The following is a 20,339-nucleotide window of genomic DNA, read 5'->3' as shown; positions in this document are numbered from 1 at the left end:
AAAGAAAACTTGGATCGCTCCACTCATAAATAAGATCATTATACGAGTGGTAATCCCATTAAATAGATCATTTTTGGGAATATCTAAATCCAATTAATAAAGTGATTTGAGTAGGGGTTGGATCAAACATTAGCTTTTTTGGAGCGCTGACACACTGTGACTTCTCTCCTTTTGTTCGTCGCTGCTTCAGTGTGATGTTGCTTGCTGTAGCCTGCAGCCCTCTTTAGAGAAACACTATGGCGCTGTTGTTTCATCTCATTAGATAAACAAATCCATAGAGTTTTTTTTTCTTCTTTTGAAGGAGTTTCATTTGTCAACCCCTAGGTGGTTTATCAAAATGACTGACATTAATTAAGATGCAAACTTGCAAGATGCATTTGTTATTACAGTGTTGGGTTTGAATATTCCCCTCAAACTCAGTCCATACCTATTTTAGCATTGAGCCCAATGCATTCGCTGACATAATGTGCTTATAGGATGACCTTACATTTTAATCCCATCAAAGACTTTATATGGAGGACTGGGCTACATTGACCTAAAAAGCCTTTAAATGGTGACCAGATGGGTTGTCAAATGAGCCATTTATGGAATTAATCCAAACTGCTTTCCTAAATCATTACTGGCTCATATGCTGCATTGCCCTTTAAGTGCCCTCTAACTTTTAAGTATGCTGCCTATGCTAACCATGTAATTTTCTGAGTCTACGCGGGACATTATTAGAAAGGGGAACACACACGCTAATGAATTGCCTCTGCTTAAGCTAACCACATGTGTAGGGATAGAGGAAAAAACACATGTGTTATAATCTCAAAGTAGATGCCCCCAAAGTGTTTGTGTTAGTTCCACTAAAGTAATAAAGTGCATAATCCGATAAAGGGGAATCTCTGTAAGCTTTGATTGTGCCTGGAGTGGTTGTCTTACCTTTGTGGAAAGTGCGTCTAGCATGGTAAGAATGTTTTCGTATCTTGTCATGGTTTTAAATTGCCTGCAGAAGCTATTGGGAAAACATTGTTGTGGTTAAATGAATTAGCTAACAGCGCCCTGGGTGTTTAGCGCACGCTGTGCTCTCCGCGTCGGTGCAGGAGGCGCGTTGCAGTGCGTGTTGTGAATGTTGACGCTACGGAAGGGGTTTTATCTGTCTACGTCTAACTCTTAGTCATTACTCAAATGAAACGCGTTATGTAAAAAACAATCGAAAGCAAATATTTAGATTCGATTGTTGATTTCTGTCACAAGCTAATCTGTTAGCATACACACTCGTCAGCTACGTCGAGGAACAGCCGTATCGCTTGAGAGTGACAGCAGTGTGCAGCGTGCGAACGTTTACGTGATGTGTGACCAACATATTTGATTGATTTTGATGATGTTTTTTTTTTTTATTCTGAGCAACTTTCGAGTGAGGCGGGGAACAAACCTAGTAGCCAAGTAGGCGACCAATTCAAACGCTGTATGACAAAATAGGAAATACAATTACTACTGGTGATGGTGGCACCAGATGTACAACCTCTATCCAAATAACGTTGTAACCTTAAGTGTTCATGTAGCCGAGTCATTATGCCTCCAACCAGATGGATGCCTTCACAGCGGCCAAGGTGAGCGTTAAACAAAAAGTGGACACAGTTTGAGCGGTATTTTCCTACACGGCCACTGTTTTTCCTGGTAAACACAAGTAAACAGAATGGGGTGAAAGGCAGAGATGTCAAGATTGAGGTCGGCTCCCTCCCTGGTGGGGTCAAACTCGAGGGGTTAATGCCCGGTGTCCGCTGAGCTCATCACACTAATTAAACAGACACACATCCTCTCTGAGCTCCCGACGGCCAATCGCTGCCAGCTAAAAAAGCAGTCCATTCATGGCAGTTGGCAGGGTGTGTGTGTGTATGTGTGTGTGTGTGTGTGTGTGTGTGTGTGTGTGTGTGTGTGTGTGTGTGTGTGTGTGTGTGTGTGTGTGTGTGTGTGTGTGTGTGTGTGTGTGTGTGTGTGTGTGTGTGTGTGTGAGTGTGTGGGGTGGGCCGGGGAAATGCTACCTGGCCTTCCCTGGGTTGATTAATGTGAAGAACAATGGGTCCCTTGTGGGCCTCCAGCCATGCTCCGCTTGGTTCTGGTTCAGTGCAGCGGGAGAGAGGACTGCATGTTCCAGAATGGTACCACCTATCCTGCATGCTGCTTCCCGGCTACTGTATTCTCTCCTCCCCGCCTCCCTTTCTCTCTCCCACCAAGTAGACACGTCATGTAGGCCTACACAGCTATCCTAGGACACAGCCGTCCTAGGACACAGTCCGTTAAACCAATGGGCTGTTCCTAGGACACAGCAGTCCTAGGACACAGTCCATTAAACCAATGGGCTGTTCCTAGGACACAGCAGTCCTAGGACACAGTCCGTTAAACCAATGGGCTGTTCCTAGGACACAGCAGCCCTAGGACACAGTCCGTTAAACCAATGGGCTGTTCCTAGGACACAGCAGCCCTAGGACACAGTCCGTTAAACCAATGGGCTGTTCCTAGGACACAGCTGTCCTAGGACACAGTCCGTTAAACCAATGGGCTGTTCCTAGGACACAGCAGTCCTCGGACCAGTCCATCAAACCAATGGACTTGTATTGCTTTGCTGTATATGATGAGCACATTCTGCTGATGGTCACAAGAAAGGGTTCAGGTTTGATGTTGATGGTTACATGTTTTTATGTATCCTTTCAGGTGTAAACTGGCTTTAGGATCATGTACTGGTTTGACTTTTGACCTATTGAAACTCAAATGCAAGGTAGACTGTTAGGCTAATAGGAATGTAACGATTTTTTCCAAATAAAAACAAAAATACCTCTTTGAGCGCATTCATTCATTGTATGCTTTTAAAAGGCATTTCAATAGTTATATATCTTGACCTAGCTCCAACCTGGTGTTATCACAGTCGTTTCAGTACCCTCCTTTGCTCCTCCTGCGTGTTTAGAGTAATTGACAGCCAGCAACAGCCCCAGAGGGATAGAGACATCAGCTTGATCCCTCCCAGGGACTGACAGCATAATGTTATGTGTGTCAAAACTTGGGCGACATAATTAATTGCAGGCAGCACTCTCACAACTCACCGGGCCGCGCGTTGCTTCACTGACACTAGTGTGCCAATACTGTGGGAAAACAACAGCGAGATGCGTTTAGTTCCAAGGAACCTCATTTGCGAGTTGCCAACGTTTGCCCCCAACAAAACAAACTCGACGGCAGGCTAGCTCGCCCCCGTGTAGCCACGTTCAAACACACTGGAAGACGGGTGGGAAAGGAGTGTGTACTGCCCTAATGATGATGGTCCTTATGGCCAGCCACACACACACACAGCTGTTCGGAGAAGTGCTTCCCAACTATTTGCACTGACTTTTATTTGAAAAATAAACCACTACGGGCTTGTGGTTGGACCATGTGTTATGAGTTCTTGGTCATGTCCGTCCTCTTGAATGACGCTTATTTACAATAGCTCGATTCAAGTCAACCATCACACGCGCACTACTTATATATTTTTCCTGTTTATGACACTCGCCGTTTAAATTTCTCAGCAATCAGTCATTTTCTAACAGCACAAACCCATTATTTATCTAAGATTAATTTGATTTAAGGCCAATTAAATCTTGTCCGTGGGAGAATGCCTACAGAGCATTTTGTTTTATATAAAGGGAGTAACACCAACCATTGGAGCAGATCATTCTTTGGAAGATTAGAGAATTGCATTTAATTGGTCAACCGTAATATTGTTCTATTTTCTAATGATGCACTACAAAGGAGTTGCCTTTCATCATTTACAGTGGAGGGCTGTCATAGAGGTATAGTGTTATGACAGCATTTGATGCATGTAATAATCATATTACTGCTAGCTTCTGCTAGCCGCTGGCACAATGACGAACTGGGAAGCTCAACATTTTCATATTTCAATGACATTAGAAACATTTTCTGTGATAAATATTTGTGATATTTGTTCAGTATTCTTGACAGGGCTCAGCTGGCTAGGGTGGAGCAAAGCAGATTTATTGCACAGGTAGAAATCACGGAGAGAGAAAGTTAATGAGTGAAATTCCCATCCATGTCTAGCTGAATGTCTGGCTGTCCTTGATCGAGCAAGTTCCACAAACCTTTCCTAATACAGGGCGATGAAAGGTTAAAAAAATTGCATGCCTCATGCCTTATTATCTAAATTATAGGTGGTGGCAGGAAAAAAATGCAAAATGCATTTGGCAGGATGTGACTGTAAATCAAACCCAATACCTGAAGCCGAAGTCTGACTCAGATAGAATAACACGGTACTTTGACGTCATAGCTTGTTGGGCCCTTTAACCCCAAGACCATGGCAACAACCACCAGACAAACCCATTCTTTACAGCCATTGCCTCTAATGACCAGAAGGTGTGGTTTAAAAAGGAGCTCTGTCAGAGAGACCCTGAAGACCGGCCACTTCACTCCACATTGGCAGTCGACCATTTTGGGTGGAGCACGATTCCACACAGACAACGCTCTCTCTCCTCTCAGACCCGGGCTTGTTCAGACGCTGGCATCGGGCGTCCTCATTAGAATGGATTCAGCCGAGATGTGATGCTGTGACAGTGCTGCAGCAGCAACACAGCCCCCCCACCCCCCCTTCCACCCTGGCACGTTCAAGTTTGATGCATTGCAAACAACAAGTCAAGCGCCAGACAGTATATTTATACATCTTAATTAGCAATAATGACGCGGGGTGCCAGCCAACTCACTGATGCCAGTGGGCACTGTGTAGTGTTTCGAGGGGCAAACACCAGAAATTATGTTTGCCTGCTATTTACATGAACGCTGCATAAATACGGCAAAAAAAAAAAAAAAGAAACAACTAAAAGTCTGCGGTCGAATCCTTGTCGATTGGACGGCGACAGACGATGCATCTCGTACTGCACGCTGGTTTTTAAATCTTACAGAGGACAAACTCTGCAGGCCGCGGCACGCCTCACATTTACACAAGCCCACCAACGAGCCGGAGACAATGATTAGTTGCTCTCACAGTTTGACGTTTCCCAGATCGTTCCTTTCGGAGGACCTGTCAGGACACAGTGCCGCGCCGCGGGGCGTATCCCGCTGAGTGTCGTCATGGATCCCGGTGGTTTGGACGCCATGTTGGGATGCAAACATGTTTAGATCCGCCAACAGCGATGGGGAATTTGAGCACAGCGGGAGCTACACATTCTTTACACCGTTAATGGAAACAAGTTGCATGAATGTTTTACCGTGAAATAGGCTACAGACATTTTCATGACATCTGGATTTATGGCCTGGTAATTCCCCACTGGAGTAATTTGGCTGGTACATCTGCAGCTTAGCAGCATTCCAGCAGGGCTCTCCTGTGCTGTAAAGTCAGGAGATGACTGATTGATTGATTGTATTACCCTAGCTTTAAGCATGGCTTTGGTTTGCTCCAACAGTGGAGTTCTAATGTGATCTACCTAATGCAAGCTACTGCGATGCATGATGGAGGCAGCCAGCCCTCGCTGATGAGGAACCCAATTGATGAATCAATCAATCACGTTCAACAAAGATCTATAATTACGGTAATAATGTAGACTACATACACACATACGGTGGAACATTCAAGGAAGCGGAAGTAACAAGCATAAACTGTGAGGAGGTGCACATCTACATCTTACTTGTGACAGCTTAGTGTCAGCTGTGATGAGTGACAGAGGTCACCTGTAATTATCTCGTGTTGAGGGTGACAAGTTAGGTTATTGCACATTGTTTTGAAGTACAACCTGCTGGGTTTGACGTGGGTATTTTCCCCTTTTCACACCTCTTACTACTAGTCGCCATCCTCCTGACCTGATCTTTGTAATGCCAATTACAGAGACAAAAATATGACACACAAACGCAAAAGCGGCGGTTCGCTGACAGCTCGCGTTTCCTGGGCCCTTCCTTGGAGGCGACAACTCCTCGCCGTGTGCTGGTCGGACAGCGATCATGGGAGCCGGCGCCCTGCAGCCCGCCATTACAGCGGTCCCTTCGGCTGGGTCCAGCTTGGAACCACACTCCCAGGGGCTCAACCCCCAAGCCCCCAACCCCCCCCCTGTCCCTGAGCAGCAGGACACAATGATCCGGGTCTCCTCCCCCCTCGCCAAACAAAATGTACAGTAGTCTCATGGTCTTCTTTTTGCAGACGAGGACGTTTTTGCAGAGGGGCTCCAGTCATATATATTTCAATAGCAATGCCACAAAAGGGGGGGGGGGGCGAGAATGTGTTTGCTTTTGTGTGTGAAGGGAACATGACATTTTGTGGTGGATGGAAAAGGGGGAATGGTGTGAAATATTAATACGTCATCTCTGACTGAGGCTGATCACATGATATTTGGGTATTTCCAAGGATGGTTTTACAACCCGTTGGTCTTAGGAAACACTGATTCCCTGTACTTATAACATAAATGTGTCAGTCAGGCATCGTGTTACATTTGATGTACGTTATTAAAAAGATTTATTGGATTGAAGATACTATCTCGACTACCTGAAGATATCTGCTTACAAGTGAGTCTACAATTTGCAGAGCTGCAGTCATACCAAGGCCTCATTAGACAGAACCTACTCTTTAATGAAGAAGACACGCGTATGTCGAAGGGGACAGTGTCAGCAGACTGTGTTCCTGGTTGTCATCTGCCTTTGTTCATACGACACCAGACGCGTGGTACCAATCAAAAGTGGACAATAGAGACACAATGGACAATGCGGGTCTCGTCGGCGCGTGCGGCATCTGATTTATCTCAAGCACCCATTCAGGATGGCCAAAGGAGCTAAGTGGGAGGGGTCTGGTACCCTGGGGGGGTTTGTGAAGAGCTAGACTTGACATCTGGCCTCCGATCGTCAGACAAGTTCAGGCCAGCTGTCCAAAGAGAAAGGTCTGGTTTTCTCCTTAAAAACACCTCATCCATCTGGTGAATTTCCCCTCATATCGGCTCCTCTTATGATTGCCGCTGGCGTATCCATTCAGACGCGTGTGTTGTGACACTGATCCTGGCAATGACGCCCATCCATTTTTAAAGGGTAGTGCAGGTTACCCCACGCGTGGCCCCCTCTGGCACACATGTCCACACGCGTGTGTTCCCTCACAAGATGCTCACCTGTTACAGTGACCAAACCCACCCATGGTTTCTTACGTAAAACATGTTTGCGAGATATTTCCTCAAATTACAGCCATATGATATAATGAACAGCGCACTAATGGCCGTTCATTTAGTGTATTCAGGTGACGCGTGCGGGGGCCATACAATAGCTGGGTTCTGTGAAATCCAATCCTCTGATGAAGGTGTGAGGCTGACAAAGAGTTTTTCAATTAGCTTATGAATACAACAGGTGACACCTACATAAAGCCCAATTACACACTTATTTGTGTTCGGTGTTTTTTAGAAATGGAATATAACTTAATACACCAAGATTAAAAATTAATTACGAAAGCATGCTGCCATTGCGGGGCTTAAGCGAGCCAGTGAACTACTTAGTTCCCCTTGGGTTCTGCGCCGGACACTGGATCTTTCTCAAGGAGGATCATGATGCAGCGAGACTTGAACAATCTTCAATTTATAAATGGTCTAAAAAAGCACAGTTGCCCAGTGAATTTACCCAGTGACTTTCTCGCCATGGCAAAATGACAGACAAATTAAGAACTGACAGAACAGGTGAAGATGTTAAACATCAAAACATTGTTCCAAGTAAATGGCAGCAATCAAGTCACTGAATAAATATAGGGCGATGTGGTGGTTTCATATCCTGAACCCTTTTGAGTAGCAATGCTGTCAATCCCCAACACACTGTACGTCTGTCCTGGTCTGTGGTGGCCATTTACTTTTGTTTTGAGCTGTTTTTTCATGGAGAGGTCATGTTTTAACTTGCTATTCGAAGAGGTATCACAGAAGAAGAAAAATAAAAGGTAAAAGAGTGCGACATCTCAAAAGGTTTCAGATACACTTCTTGCTAATTAAATGGGCGTTTTAACTAGCAACATCGCTGCTCGGTTGACAAACCATGCCTCTTCTCTCTTTTTGTTTTGCAGGATGAAAAAGCATGGGAAATTTTCAAGAACAAAAGAGCCACTTAGAGTAAAGGAGAAAATAGAGGCTGGACACAAAAGGGCACAAATTAGCAACTCTAAATGGCAGTTTAACCGCCGCTTCCAGTAGAGATCTAATAAATTGATGTAATATTATCTGTCACAATAATAATACAACAGTTGGTCCATTTATTCCCTGTGATGTATACACCATTGATCAATTTATTCAAATACTAAGGAATAAAGACGGAACTTGCTTAATCATATATGTACATACTACATATACATCATAATGTAGCATATAGCTATGCATATTTAAAAAAATACTCTCTAAAAAGTATATTCTTTTTGTACAGTGTATTTATTGAAAAGAGCAATACAATTGTGCTTGTGCCATCAAAAAACATCCAGTGGATTGCATCAAATGACAATAAATGAATGGGAATTGGTGCATTATAGAAAGCGTTTAATGCACTACTTGATTTGGTGCTAAATACAGCTGTTGCTATTCATCATGTTATTTTGCATTACATTTAAAACTCAATGTTTATGAACAGCACGGGGTCCATCAAAACCTTTCATTCCCTTCATTGATGCACAGCTTTAAGTCCTGCATACGGGCTGTTTTATAGGAATTCAATGTGATAATATGTATGTGTAATTCAAAAATATAGAATTGGATACATTTGTGGCCCAAAAAATGATAAACATGTAACAATGATATTAAGTATTGTAATGCAAATCCTGCCAGTGTACAGTACTCGTGCTCGCTATTGTCAGGCCGTTTTTGTTCGTAAACGCAATGCTTACCAGTCTTTTACTTAATGTGAATTTTAAGGACTAAAAAACTAACGAATAACATTAATATAATCGTAGTTAGATAGAAAGTAATCTTTCTTATGTTTTGATTGTTGTTTATACGGTCATTATTTGTTTCTATCATAATATCAGCACTCAACTTTTGTGCTGAAAAATTGATGGAAGATTGTTAAAAACTATTTTTTGATTCCTATTTAAGCTTTCTCTCCTTTTCATCTAAATATCCATTTATTGTTTTGGTCTAGGTGTTATGGTCTCCCTTAAACTACTACTCGTTCAATACTCTGCTGGATACAATGTTTATCAAATTAAGAATTGATGGAAATAGTACTAAACTTGTAAACGTAAAATTAAAAAAGGGCTATACTTTGTTAAAGCCTTGTATTTGTTCAACAAATGGAATATAATTCAACATGGTTTTTTTAACGTTAATGTTAAGCAGTTAATAGCAAAGCAGAACAAATAATACAAACATTTGTTTCAAAATAAAATGCAAATATCCAGGTAATAAAGCTTGTTGGCCAGTCATTATGCAAAAGTGCAAATCGTGTGAAATAATGACTATTTTAATTTTCTAAAATAAATATTTTAGACCTTAAATGTGTCCACTATTTCTAGCACTTTTTTTGTAATTATAAGTGACAATAAAATAATAGACTTATTCATTTTATGAATATTTATTTTAATATCTACTGTAGACAGGGAATTTAGTACTTGATTGACTTGAAAATGTGTAAAAATGTGTGCCGTTAGAACAGACATTTGTGTCACATAAGGTAGAAAAACATAATAAATATGGTCCAAATTTAGGTAAACAGTTATGTGTCTTACAACACGGGGGTAAGAAAGAAAATTAAAATAGTCTTTACTTTGAGAATGCTTAAAACTTAAAAGTAAAGAAAAGGTTCAATAAACTCATTAGTGTAAAGCTTTGTGAATTAAAGTATTAAGACAATGATGCATTCCGAAGCCAACCACCATACATTCAGTTGAGGGAAACGTTGGCTCAGAATTAGCCAGGGCTCACAAAAGCGATTAAGTGTATTTACCTCAGACAGACCTACTTAGCAGCAGACATTTTTTTAAAAAACATTTAGCAGGTTAACACTTGGTGAGGGGGGAAAAAAAGTTTTGTAGTTGCAACTTTTTTTGTTCTGTTTGAACTTGTAAAATTCCAAATATATCCAGTATATCACTTTGTCACACGTGTAAGTTAGTGTAATACAGTGTAAAGGTCAAATATAAAAACCATCTCTGATTAACACATCTGAGACCAAACGTGTCCACATGAGCAGAAGGGTAAGGTCACGTAAACTCAGATCATCAGAGCGAGTGATAAATACATGCATCCAAACACAATGTACGTTTCGTGTAAATGTGTTCATTTAGTAGAAGACAAAGCATGGTTTAACACTGTACATCTCTTCTTTTCCTTTCCTTTCAATTGGCTTCAACGTAACAAATGTAAACCTTTAAATTAGTAACTAAACCATATAGTATCAAAATAAAATAAGAATCAGCCTTTCCCATTCCAGAGAAGAAAAAAAAGTACCATTACCAAATATAATCATGTATATATATTTCTTTAACACTAGTTCAAACTACCAGCAACATTTAGTAGCACATTTATCCCACAAGCATGTAGCATATGATGAATTCAATAGAAAATAATAAAAGACGAATTATAATTCTCTTGGCCGAGAGTACATATGTAGTTAAGAGGATATTGCTAAATATGGAAACAAAACCACGCAAAGAGAACCTTCAATATAAGCCGATATCCAGTGTAAAAAATGTACGCGTCTTTGCAAAAATAAAATCTGGCATAAAGTGACATTTTACTTCATAACATACTTTTTATTCCCAGCACGGCCATCTTCATGAGTTTAAAAGCACTTAACCTCAGCACCCAATTGTTTTCACCATTGTTCCCATGCCCTAAAACCCACCTTTCTGGTGCAAATAATTGCAAACAGAGTAAAATAATTGTACCCAAACTACAATGCAGTACACCCGGAAGATGTTATGTGTAACAGTATACTGCACTGGGCCTGGTTTATGCAACTGTATCCCATAATGTGTGACAGAAATGCATGCTTCTGGGCTTGAAGATCAATATACATATTAGGAACACATAACTGACCAGTATTAATTACGGTAATAATGGTGGTTCAAATTAATAAAAATGAAGGCAATTTTAGGCAATTCTAACGGACTGGCTTATGTGCTTGTGGGAAAATGAAATATCGTGTTCACTTCTTTCCTCAAAATGAACTATTTTAGTATTTTGTTTCTCTACCGAGAATGACGTTTTTTACATCAACTAATAAATACTGACATAATAAATAGGGCCCTATTACTTTGCAATTGTAATGCTCGGATGTCTGTGTGGTTCGTACCAAGTAGAATAAGGTCCGTTTAGTATTTTCAGCATTGGATAAAGGATTTTTAGCTGCAAGTAGACAAACTTTAGCAATGTCTGCCCAATACCATCATGGTGACTTTAAATTTACAGGATTAAAATCACACAATGACCATAGAGGATCTCCAATCCATTCTACACAGGGCCGCCATTCCTTCTGCTGCACTTAGGGGGATACGTTTCCACCAGGACAATGATCCTGCACATGCATGAAGGCGGGGCCCACACTGGGCTGACATGTCCTGTGCTGTCATTGCTCCTTCTCCTCCACAGTCACCTGACCATGACCCCCATTAGGTCATCCCCAAGGGGACAGGTCGGAGGAGGAGTGAACGGCACAGCGTACCGTCACTTCCACAGGACACTGTAACAGAGCCGCTTGGAGAACAGGAGCGGACACACGAGGGCAAGCTACGATTAACGAGAAACACAAACAGGTCGACCAGGGAACACGTTCTTAAAGTTTAGACTATTCTGCCTCTCGGTTAATACCATCTACAAATTGTTCTGGATTTGTATCGGTGAAAAGCATACATATTAACAACAACGATCGTGTATGTGTATGTAAAGTAAACATTCGTTTTTTAAATAAACAAAGAAAGGGGTTTTGGGTAGTGAACAGATACTTTTGGACTACACTTGTAAAATGTAAAAAATTACTGAAAACTGTGTTAGTGTCATAGCTTCTGCACCAGTCTACCTGTAAGTATTGTTGCACATTGTTAAAGCGGAGGTATACTTTTCTGAGCGATGACAGTGACAGTTAATGGGGGTTTCCCTTCAGGGGGGTCACTTTGAACGGTATTACATTCATAAATAAAGATTGTGAGGCAAGTAAGTGTCTCCAATAAATACTCAGCGTTGGCTATCCTAGTGAGGGGGCTGAGGCCAGTGTGGGGTCTGTAGTGGACAGTAGTCGGGGTAGTACAGAGTGTAAACAGAGCTATTGAGGGTGCCATATGATCAACACCTTGACACCCACGTCCTTTAGCAGACAGCATACCACTACTACTGCGAACATCTGCTCATCACAAACGTAGCTCCAGTCATACCAGGGGCTGCTGGCATCCATAGAACATGGCAGCCCAACACACGAGGAAGACACTGCCACTTCATGCATGGGATACGCCTGGACTTGGCGTTCTCTTAATAGCCAAGGCTACTTATTTAATTAGAGACTTCAGTTGTCTTGTTAGGGTTACGTCATCAAAGTGGCGCCTACTCCCCAACAACCTTAAGCATCATTGGGAGCAGAGAAGGGGAGGTGTTGGGGATATGATTGGTCTCGTCAGCCATGTTTAGCCCCCAAATGCCTTGTTAACAATCTGTATCAGCCCAGGATTAGAATCTCCTGGGTGAGCCTGTGAAAAGTGTTTTGATTGTTCGGCAAGATGGTGCACCATAGTTTCATTTAGTAATTGAAAGAAAAGAAAATCCAAATCAACAACCAAAGAAAAACTCAACCTAACCTGATGTATCATTTATCCCAAAGAAGAAACCACGGAATTTCCCCTTAAGGAACTAATACTTAAAGCATATATAATTACATTCAATTACTCCGAGCGGAGTAAAAATAAATGATTTAAAAAAAAAGATCTGAAACTAAATAAAAATATATATCATAAATTTGGCATTAGTCAAACTCCTTTGTACAGTCTTACTTTTCCAGTAAGTACCTTCTTCCTGACTACAGTACCAGTTAACCAGCTCTCTCTGCTCCTTCACCTCTGCCAGTCTGCAAAAGGCATTGTTCTTTGATCCTCACTTCTTAGAGATTTTACCCGCCTTCCTCTTTGGCTCGTAGGGGGTCCGCAGGATGCTGGGGGTCTCCTCCATGACGCGCACCAGCAGGTTGTCGATGTAGTCTTCCAGCTCCCGGATGTGGGAGTCCTTCTTCCTCACCACCTCCTTCTGCTTGATGAGCTCCCTCACCACCTCGTCGAACGACAGGTTGCTGTAGGCGGCCGCGGTCTCCCGGGGGGCCACCTGGAGGCATGAGGCGGACGCTGGTTGAGTGGTTTCATTGTCCACCAGTTTACGAAACATGTGGATCTTCTCCAATACATGAACTGCCACACAAACGTAAAACGGGATTATATCTTTCGATCTAATTAATGAATTAACGTTTTCCCTTAGGGCCTGGAGCTGACAGCCGTGAGGGATTTGATGACAGCGGAGTTGGCAGGTATCTTTCAGTGTGCAGGGTTAAACAAATACCAGACAATCGGTTCACACGAATATAAACTTGCATCACAAATGAGCAAAATAAATGAGCCCCAATGAAAGAATAAAAGAAACGAGTATCATTCAACGGCAGGTAAAAGGGTATTGCCGACCTATCAGTTCCTCGAAGGCCCATATTAGGTTTTTTCTTACATTCTGTGGGACAATGTGCCGGCCTATCTCACCAATAAAAGGTCAGACCCTGAATCCAATCCAAGTCTAAGCCCTATCTGTGTTGGTGGAGGAGGTGGTGGTGGGGGTGGTGGTGGTGTAGGGGGGGGGGGGGGGGTGGTGGTGGTGTAGGGGGAGGGTTCCGCGGTACAGTACGTGCAGACCATACCGCAAGGGCACAAGAGGAGCTGTAATAATTTTTAATGAGGGACCACTTTATCAGTGCAGCGCTGGGCAGCCTCCCCCGTACAGAGAGAGCAGCTGAGTCTTAACCCTGTTTTAAATACCACCCTTATCAGCTCCCACTCCCATGCACTAGTCAGCCCGCTCTCGCTGTATATAAAAGACAATGCACAAAAAAAAAAAAAGAGAAGACGAGAGAGCCCAGATTGGGCCAGCTTCCCTCCTATCTTATCGGTTTTAACAACACACAGGCTACTGTGAGGCTTACACGCACTGGGAACGCTTGGAGAACAGTCTGAGTCACCAATTCCTCACAGACAACATGGAGAGATCTTACGGGGGGAAATACTACGGTGGGGCTTTTAAAAGCAATAGGAGCCAGTCCGCCCCAAGGAAATTAGGGCTGCTTTCCACATACCAGCCTCGCTCCACTGTCCACACACACACACACACACACACACACACACACACACACACACACACACACACACACACACACACACACTATGTAATCAAGCGCTATAACGGCTAGTGACAAAGGCCTGGAAATGACCATGAACTGGCACAGTAATGATGACCATTTTCCTGCGATCAGCAGCGAGAGGAAGATAAGGCGCACACTTGGCATTCTCCACTTGTCTCATTACTATTTCTAATGAGCTCAGCCTCTAAAAGCTCAGTCCTTTGAAATCGCTCACTGTCCACACCACCACCTCCCCCACCACCACCACCACCACCACCACCACCACCACCACCACCACCACCTCCCTCCCCTCATGTGGTTAATTAGCCAGTGGAGGCAGAGGAAATGGGAACTGCCATGTCTGCCCGGGTGCCTCTGCCTCGCACAGGGGGCACATGTGTGGCTACCGACAGCCCTCAACACCCACGGAGGAAGGTGAGGAAAGCCATTATCAGCATTCACTTTCCCATTTAGCCGGCACTTTGTCCGCCCCTATCGCTGACATAGAAATGCCTTCCTTCTCTCTCTCTCCGAAACGCTGAGGTTTGTTTCGGGAAATAAGCAGACACACAGTAAGAAAAAAAAAAAAGCATATGATGACAGTATCTTAAATACCAACTACCCGTTTGCTAAACAAAAAGAAAAGGGGAAGAAGACAATAAACTCCAATTACAGAGCGAGTTTAACAAACTACTACAGCTGACCTTGGAGACCACGTTTTCACACCGCCTCGTATAATGACGGGATCAGAGATGACAAACAGTGTGTGCATCGGCTAATTAGTTGAATGGCAACTCTGGATTTCTGGAAAGGCCTCGGAGATCATCCTCACCAGCTGCATGTCAGACGAGACTGAAAGTTCTCAATTAAAAGTACACACAAACCACGTGGCTGCGCCACACTTATGTTAAGGGGCCTATAGCTTTCCCTGTGATGTTAACAATAACCGTCTCTGGATTACACATTACATTGAGCCACAACAACTCTGTGTATAAATTTAAAATAAATCTAAATATCACAAACATTTTAATTTTTAATGTCATTGTTATGTCTCCATTTTCAATGACGGTAAACACCCTGCTTTCAAAATGAGAGTAGGGTTGTTTTGACCTCCCTTAAGCAACAATTTACCAGCATTGTATGAGTGAGTGACTGGGATAGCCTCTTACATTTTTCTTGACATCTCTGGTTTTCTGGCCAAACTTGAGGTCCCCTTTTGCTGTTGGCTTTGAATCACTGCAATAAAAAATAAAAAACAGCAAGACAACCTTCAATGAAAAATCAAATACATTAGCTTGAAAGAAAATGGGACGGACGGGATCAATATCAATCATATGAGGTCTTCAATTATTTTGTGTGCGGGGAGATACAAAAGTTATGGTCCAAACCACTGTTGCTTTTATTCATCTGCTATCACCGAGGCAGCGGTATGGTTGATGGGCTGCTGTCTACGGCGAGATTAGTGGTTAATTGGTTGGTCTATCGCTCTGAAAGATCTCATTACTGTAGCTCAGAGGGCTCGGTTATCAAGCCCGGGCTCTCTAAAGAGTCACTAATGACACCTTCCAGTCTGATTAACCAGGTCTTAAACACAGAGCTCCCCCACACCGTGCCAATACCTGGCCTCTGTGTGCAGGAGAGGGAATGCATGCGATAGGTGCAAGGAAATACATGAAATAGTGCTGAAAGAATTCTCTTGAAACAAGTTGTTTAAAGAGGCAGAAAAAAAGGACCTCCTGTGATGAAACAGAGGCTGGACGAGGCCATGAGTCACAAAGTCTGTTAGGAAAACTACATTTTCTGTTTTTGCCGTTTGCCCACGGTTCATTTTTCAAGTGTCCTTATTTTTTTTAGCCAAGTGTCCTTCTCATTGGGCCAATGTATACTACAGCATGGTTTAAATCAGGGTTAGGGTCAGACATCTGCTGTTGAGGTGTTACTGCCTGGTTTAAATCAGGGTTAGGGTCAGACATCTGCTGTTGAGGTGTTACTGCCTGGTTTAAATCAGGGTTAGGGTCAGATTGGGTTGAGTCGTTACAACGTGGTTTAAATCAGGGTTAGGGTCAGATTGGGTTGAGTCGTTACAACATGGTTTAAATCAGGGTTCAGGTCAGATGGTGATGAGTCCTTACTGCCTGGTTTAAATCAGGGTTAGGGTCAGATGGTGATGAGTTGTTACTGCCTGGTTTAAATCAGGGTTAGGGTCAGGTGGTGATGAGTCCTTACTGCCTGGTTTAAATCAGGGTTAGGCTCAGATGGTGTTGAGTCCTTACTGCCTGGTTTAAATCAGGGTTAGGGTCAGGTGGTGATGAGTTGTTACTGCCTGGTTTAAATCAGGGTTCGGGTCAGATGGTGATGAGTTGTTACTGCCTGGTTTAAATCAGGGTTAGGGTCAGGTGGTGATGAGTTGTTACTGCCTGGTTTAAATCAGGGTTAGGGTCAGGTGGTGATGAGTCATTACTGCCTGGTTTAAATCAGGGTTAGGGTCAGATGGTGTTGAGTCCTTACCGCCTGGTTTAAATCAGGGTTAGGGTCAGGTGGTGATGAGTCCTTACTGCCTGGTTTAAATCAGGGTTAGGGTCAGGTGGTGATGAGTCCTTACTGCCTGGTTTAAATCAGGGTTAGGGTCAGATGGTGATGAGTCCTTACTGCCTGGTTTAAATCAGGGTTAGGGTCAGATGGTGATGAGTCCTTACTGCCTGGTTTAAATCAGGGTTAGGGTCAGATGGTGATGAGTCCTTACTGCCTGGTTTAAATCAGGGTTAGGGTCAGGTGGTGATGAGTTGTTACTGCCTGGTTTAAATCAGGGTTCGGGTCAGATGGTGATGAGTTGTTACTGCCTGGTTTAAATCAGGGTTAGGGTCAGGTGGTGATGAGTTGTTACTGCCTGGTTTAAATCAGGGTTAGGGTCAGGTGGTGATGAGTCATTACTGCCTGGTTTAAATCAGGGTTAGGGTCAGATGGTGTTGAGTCCTTACCGCCTGGTTTAAATCAGGGTTAGGGTCAGGTGGTGATGAGTCCTTACTGCCTGGTTTAAATCAGGGTTAGGGTCAGGTGGTGATGAGTCCTTACTGCCTGGTTTAAATCAGGGTTAGGGTCAGATGGTGATGAGTCCTTACTGCCTGGTTTAAATCAGGGTTAGGGTCAGATGGTGATGAGTCCTTACTGCCTGGTTTAAATCAGGGTTAGGGTCAGGTGGTGTTGAGTCATTACTGCCTGGTTTAAATCAGGGTTAGGGTCAGATGGTGTTGAGTCATTACTGCCTGGTTTAAATCAGGGTTAGGGTCAGATGGTGATGAGTCATTACTGCCTGGTTTAAATCAGGGTTAGGGTCAGGTGGTGTTGAGTCATTACTGCCTGGTTTAAATCAGGGTTAGGGTCAGGTGGTGATGAGTCATTACTGCCTGGTTTAAATCAGGGTTAGGGTCAGGTGGTGATGAGTCATTACTGCCTGGTTTAAATCAGGGTTAGGGTCAGATGGTGATGAGTTGTTACTGCCTGGTTTAAATCAGGGTTAGGGTCAGATGGTGATGAGTCCTTACTGCCTGGTTTAAATCAGGGTTAGGGTCAGGTGGTGATGAGTCCTTACTGCCTGGTTTAAATCAGGGTTAGGGTCAGGTGGTGATGAGTCATTACTGCCTGGTTTAGATCAGGGTTAGGGTCAGATGGTGTTGAGTCATTACTGCCTGGTTTAAATCAGGGTTAGGGTCAGACACCCGGGGTTGGGCGTCTCCACCCCATGGGTTAGGTCAGCGGTACGGGTCCGGTACCTGGATTTGAAGGGGTTGGTGAACTGCACGTCGGCGCTGAAGGGGTTGGCCACGCGCAGGTCGCTGGTGCTGCCGGTGCGGGCGCCGTTGGCCGCCTTGCGCGCGTCCTTCTTGCCCGTCACTCGCTCCAGCAGGCTGACCTTCTCCTTCTTCTGCCGCTCGGCGCCCGGCTCCCAGGCCGCCGCGCCCCCACCCTGGAAGGGGTTGGGGTTGTGGTTGCGGGGCAGCGTGGCGTACTTCTGCGGCAGGCCGTCGCTGAGGTCCCCGAAGGGGTCATCGCCGCCCTCCACACCCGCGTAGTCGGGCACGTCGCTCTGGGAACGTCGGTGGGGCCCACCTGGGAACGCCAACAACGCAGGAGCGCCGGTCAGAGAGGGGCCTTTGGATGTATTGAAGATATTTGTCCACGGTTTGTGCGTTTGCTTATGTTTGTGCGTTTGCTCAAATCTTATGAGTTTGATTCCCTCCATGCTCCTACTGCTCAACACGCATCGGCTGTGTCTCTCTATAACCGGCACTATACAAGCATGACCCAACATGTTTGGTTCATCAAAGTAAGACGACATTAAAGATACGGCTCTCGCTAAACACGCTGAGCATCGGGGCAGTAAGATGTCTGATGGTTCATATCCTCATCGCACTGTGAAATCATACCATGCAACAAACTAATTATTTTTACTAATTTGTGATGGTGCGTGTGTCACGGATAGGGATCGACCGACATATCGGCCGGTATTTGCGTTTTTTACGTGTATCGGCCGATTTTTGTGGCAGATTATCATTATTTATTTTTTTACTATTTTTTTCAGCATTTAGAGACAGTTAAACAAATGTTCCTTTTTTGAAATGAGCCTTGTAAAATTTGTTATCATCATGTTGTAATTTTTATGATGTAAATTGAGGGAGCAAAAGCAGTATCGGCTCCAAATATCGGCTCAGGAAAATCTGTATCGGCGTATCGGTTAAGGCTGACGGAAAAGAATCTGTATCGGCCCTAAAGAATCCATATGGGTCGATCCCTAGTCACGGAATAGCGCATCAAAACGTTAGAGAACCGATCCACCGAGCGGCCCAGACGGGCTCCCGTCTGCCCTCTCCTCACCGCTCTCGTCGATGGAGTTCATGGAGTCCAGCTTGGGCCGGACGTGGCTCCCGATGAGGTCCGACATGGAGTGAGCGGCGGACAGCTTGTGGGAGCCGGCCAGCAGCTTCCTCTTGGCCTTGGTCTCGGGCGGGGGGGCCGGGGCCCCGGGGCCGCGCGGGGGCCCCGGCGGCGGCTGCTCCGGGTCACACAGGGCGGAGCGCGGCAGCACGGCCGAGGACGTGTCCGAGGGGAGGTCGTGCTTGCGGCCCTTCATCTTGCCCTTGAGCTTGGAGAAGGGCGAGCGGGGCTTGTCCTTCATGGAGGACAGGTCGAACATGCTGGCGGTCATGTTGTTCCTCATGAACTGGATGCTGACCTGGATGCGCCCGCGCTCCTTCCTCTTCTTCCCCGGCTTGGACTCCAGGGCGTACCAGCTGGGGGGGGGGGGGCAGAGACCGGTGTAGACCGGAACGTCAGAGACCGAGCGCTTGATATTTATAGAAAGGTGAAAGCAGTCACGGCAAGCAAAGCAACAGTCAACACAGTATGAAGCCAAACAAACTTTAAATCACCACACACTGGTAGGCTGATTGATTGATGGAAACGACGCGTTTGGCTGTTGCTTCGTCGGGTTCACTCGTCAACAAACAAGCAATAGTCAACACAGTTCATCTTGCCAGCGTCTATAAGTCAAATGATTCAATGAGTCACTGAAGCAGGTATCTGAAACACTAGAGGAAGCCAAGTGGACGGAGGGTCACTCAAATTGTCAAAGCACGTTCTGCCATTGAGATAAGATCGTACAGGCCTGATTCCATTCATTACAGAATCGGTAAATGACATTTGTTTATGTAAAAAGATATACACATTATTTTGATCATTTGACCCACCCTAGCTAACAAAATGTATTTTTGTGTGTGTTTTATTATGCTCTTCAGCTCTTTGTGGATAACCAGTAAGCCTGTTTATTTAACAGCTGTGATCTGAATGTCATTCAACAGTAACACAAATACTACAGCTTTATAGATTTCCTTTACTGGCTCGAATTTTATTTGAATTTCAGGAGGGAAACATTTATTATTCAAAGGATAAACATTATTTCCTGCAACCTAAATGTTAAGAAATAGCCTAGCATTGAATAATGATGGTGCGCCATTTCATGCTGCTTTTGGTAT

At 44.2% G+C, this 20,339-nt stretch overlaps 1 protein-coding gene across 1 annotated transcript; it reads right to left on the bottom strand.

Annotated features, from left to right (window-relative positions):
* Positions 1-9,214: 9,214 nt before the first annotated feature.
* Positions 9,215-19,732, bottom strand: LOC115538581 (rab11 family-interacting protein 2-like; the record flags this gene model as incomplete). The annotated part of the gene is made up of 4 exons (XM_030350056.1): positions 9,215-13,256; positions 15,480-15,546; positions 18,081-18,417; positions 19,183-19,732. Coding segments are annotated over 4 exons (1,179 nt in total), but the record flags the coding sequence as incomplete, so codon positions are not given.
* Between the last annotated feature and the right edge of the window lie 607 nt (positions 19,733-20,339).

The sequence above is a fragment of the Gadus morhua genome, unplaced genomic scaffold (assembly GCF_902167405.1).
Source record: "Gadus morhua unplaced genomic scaffold, gadMor3.0, whole genome shotgun sequence".
In the NCBI taxonomy this organism is placed as follows: Eukaryota; Metazoa; Chordata; class Actinopteri; order Gadiformes; family Gadidae; genus Gadus; species Gadus morhua.
This window is presented reverse-complemented; position numbering and strand designations above follow the sequence as displayed.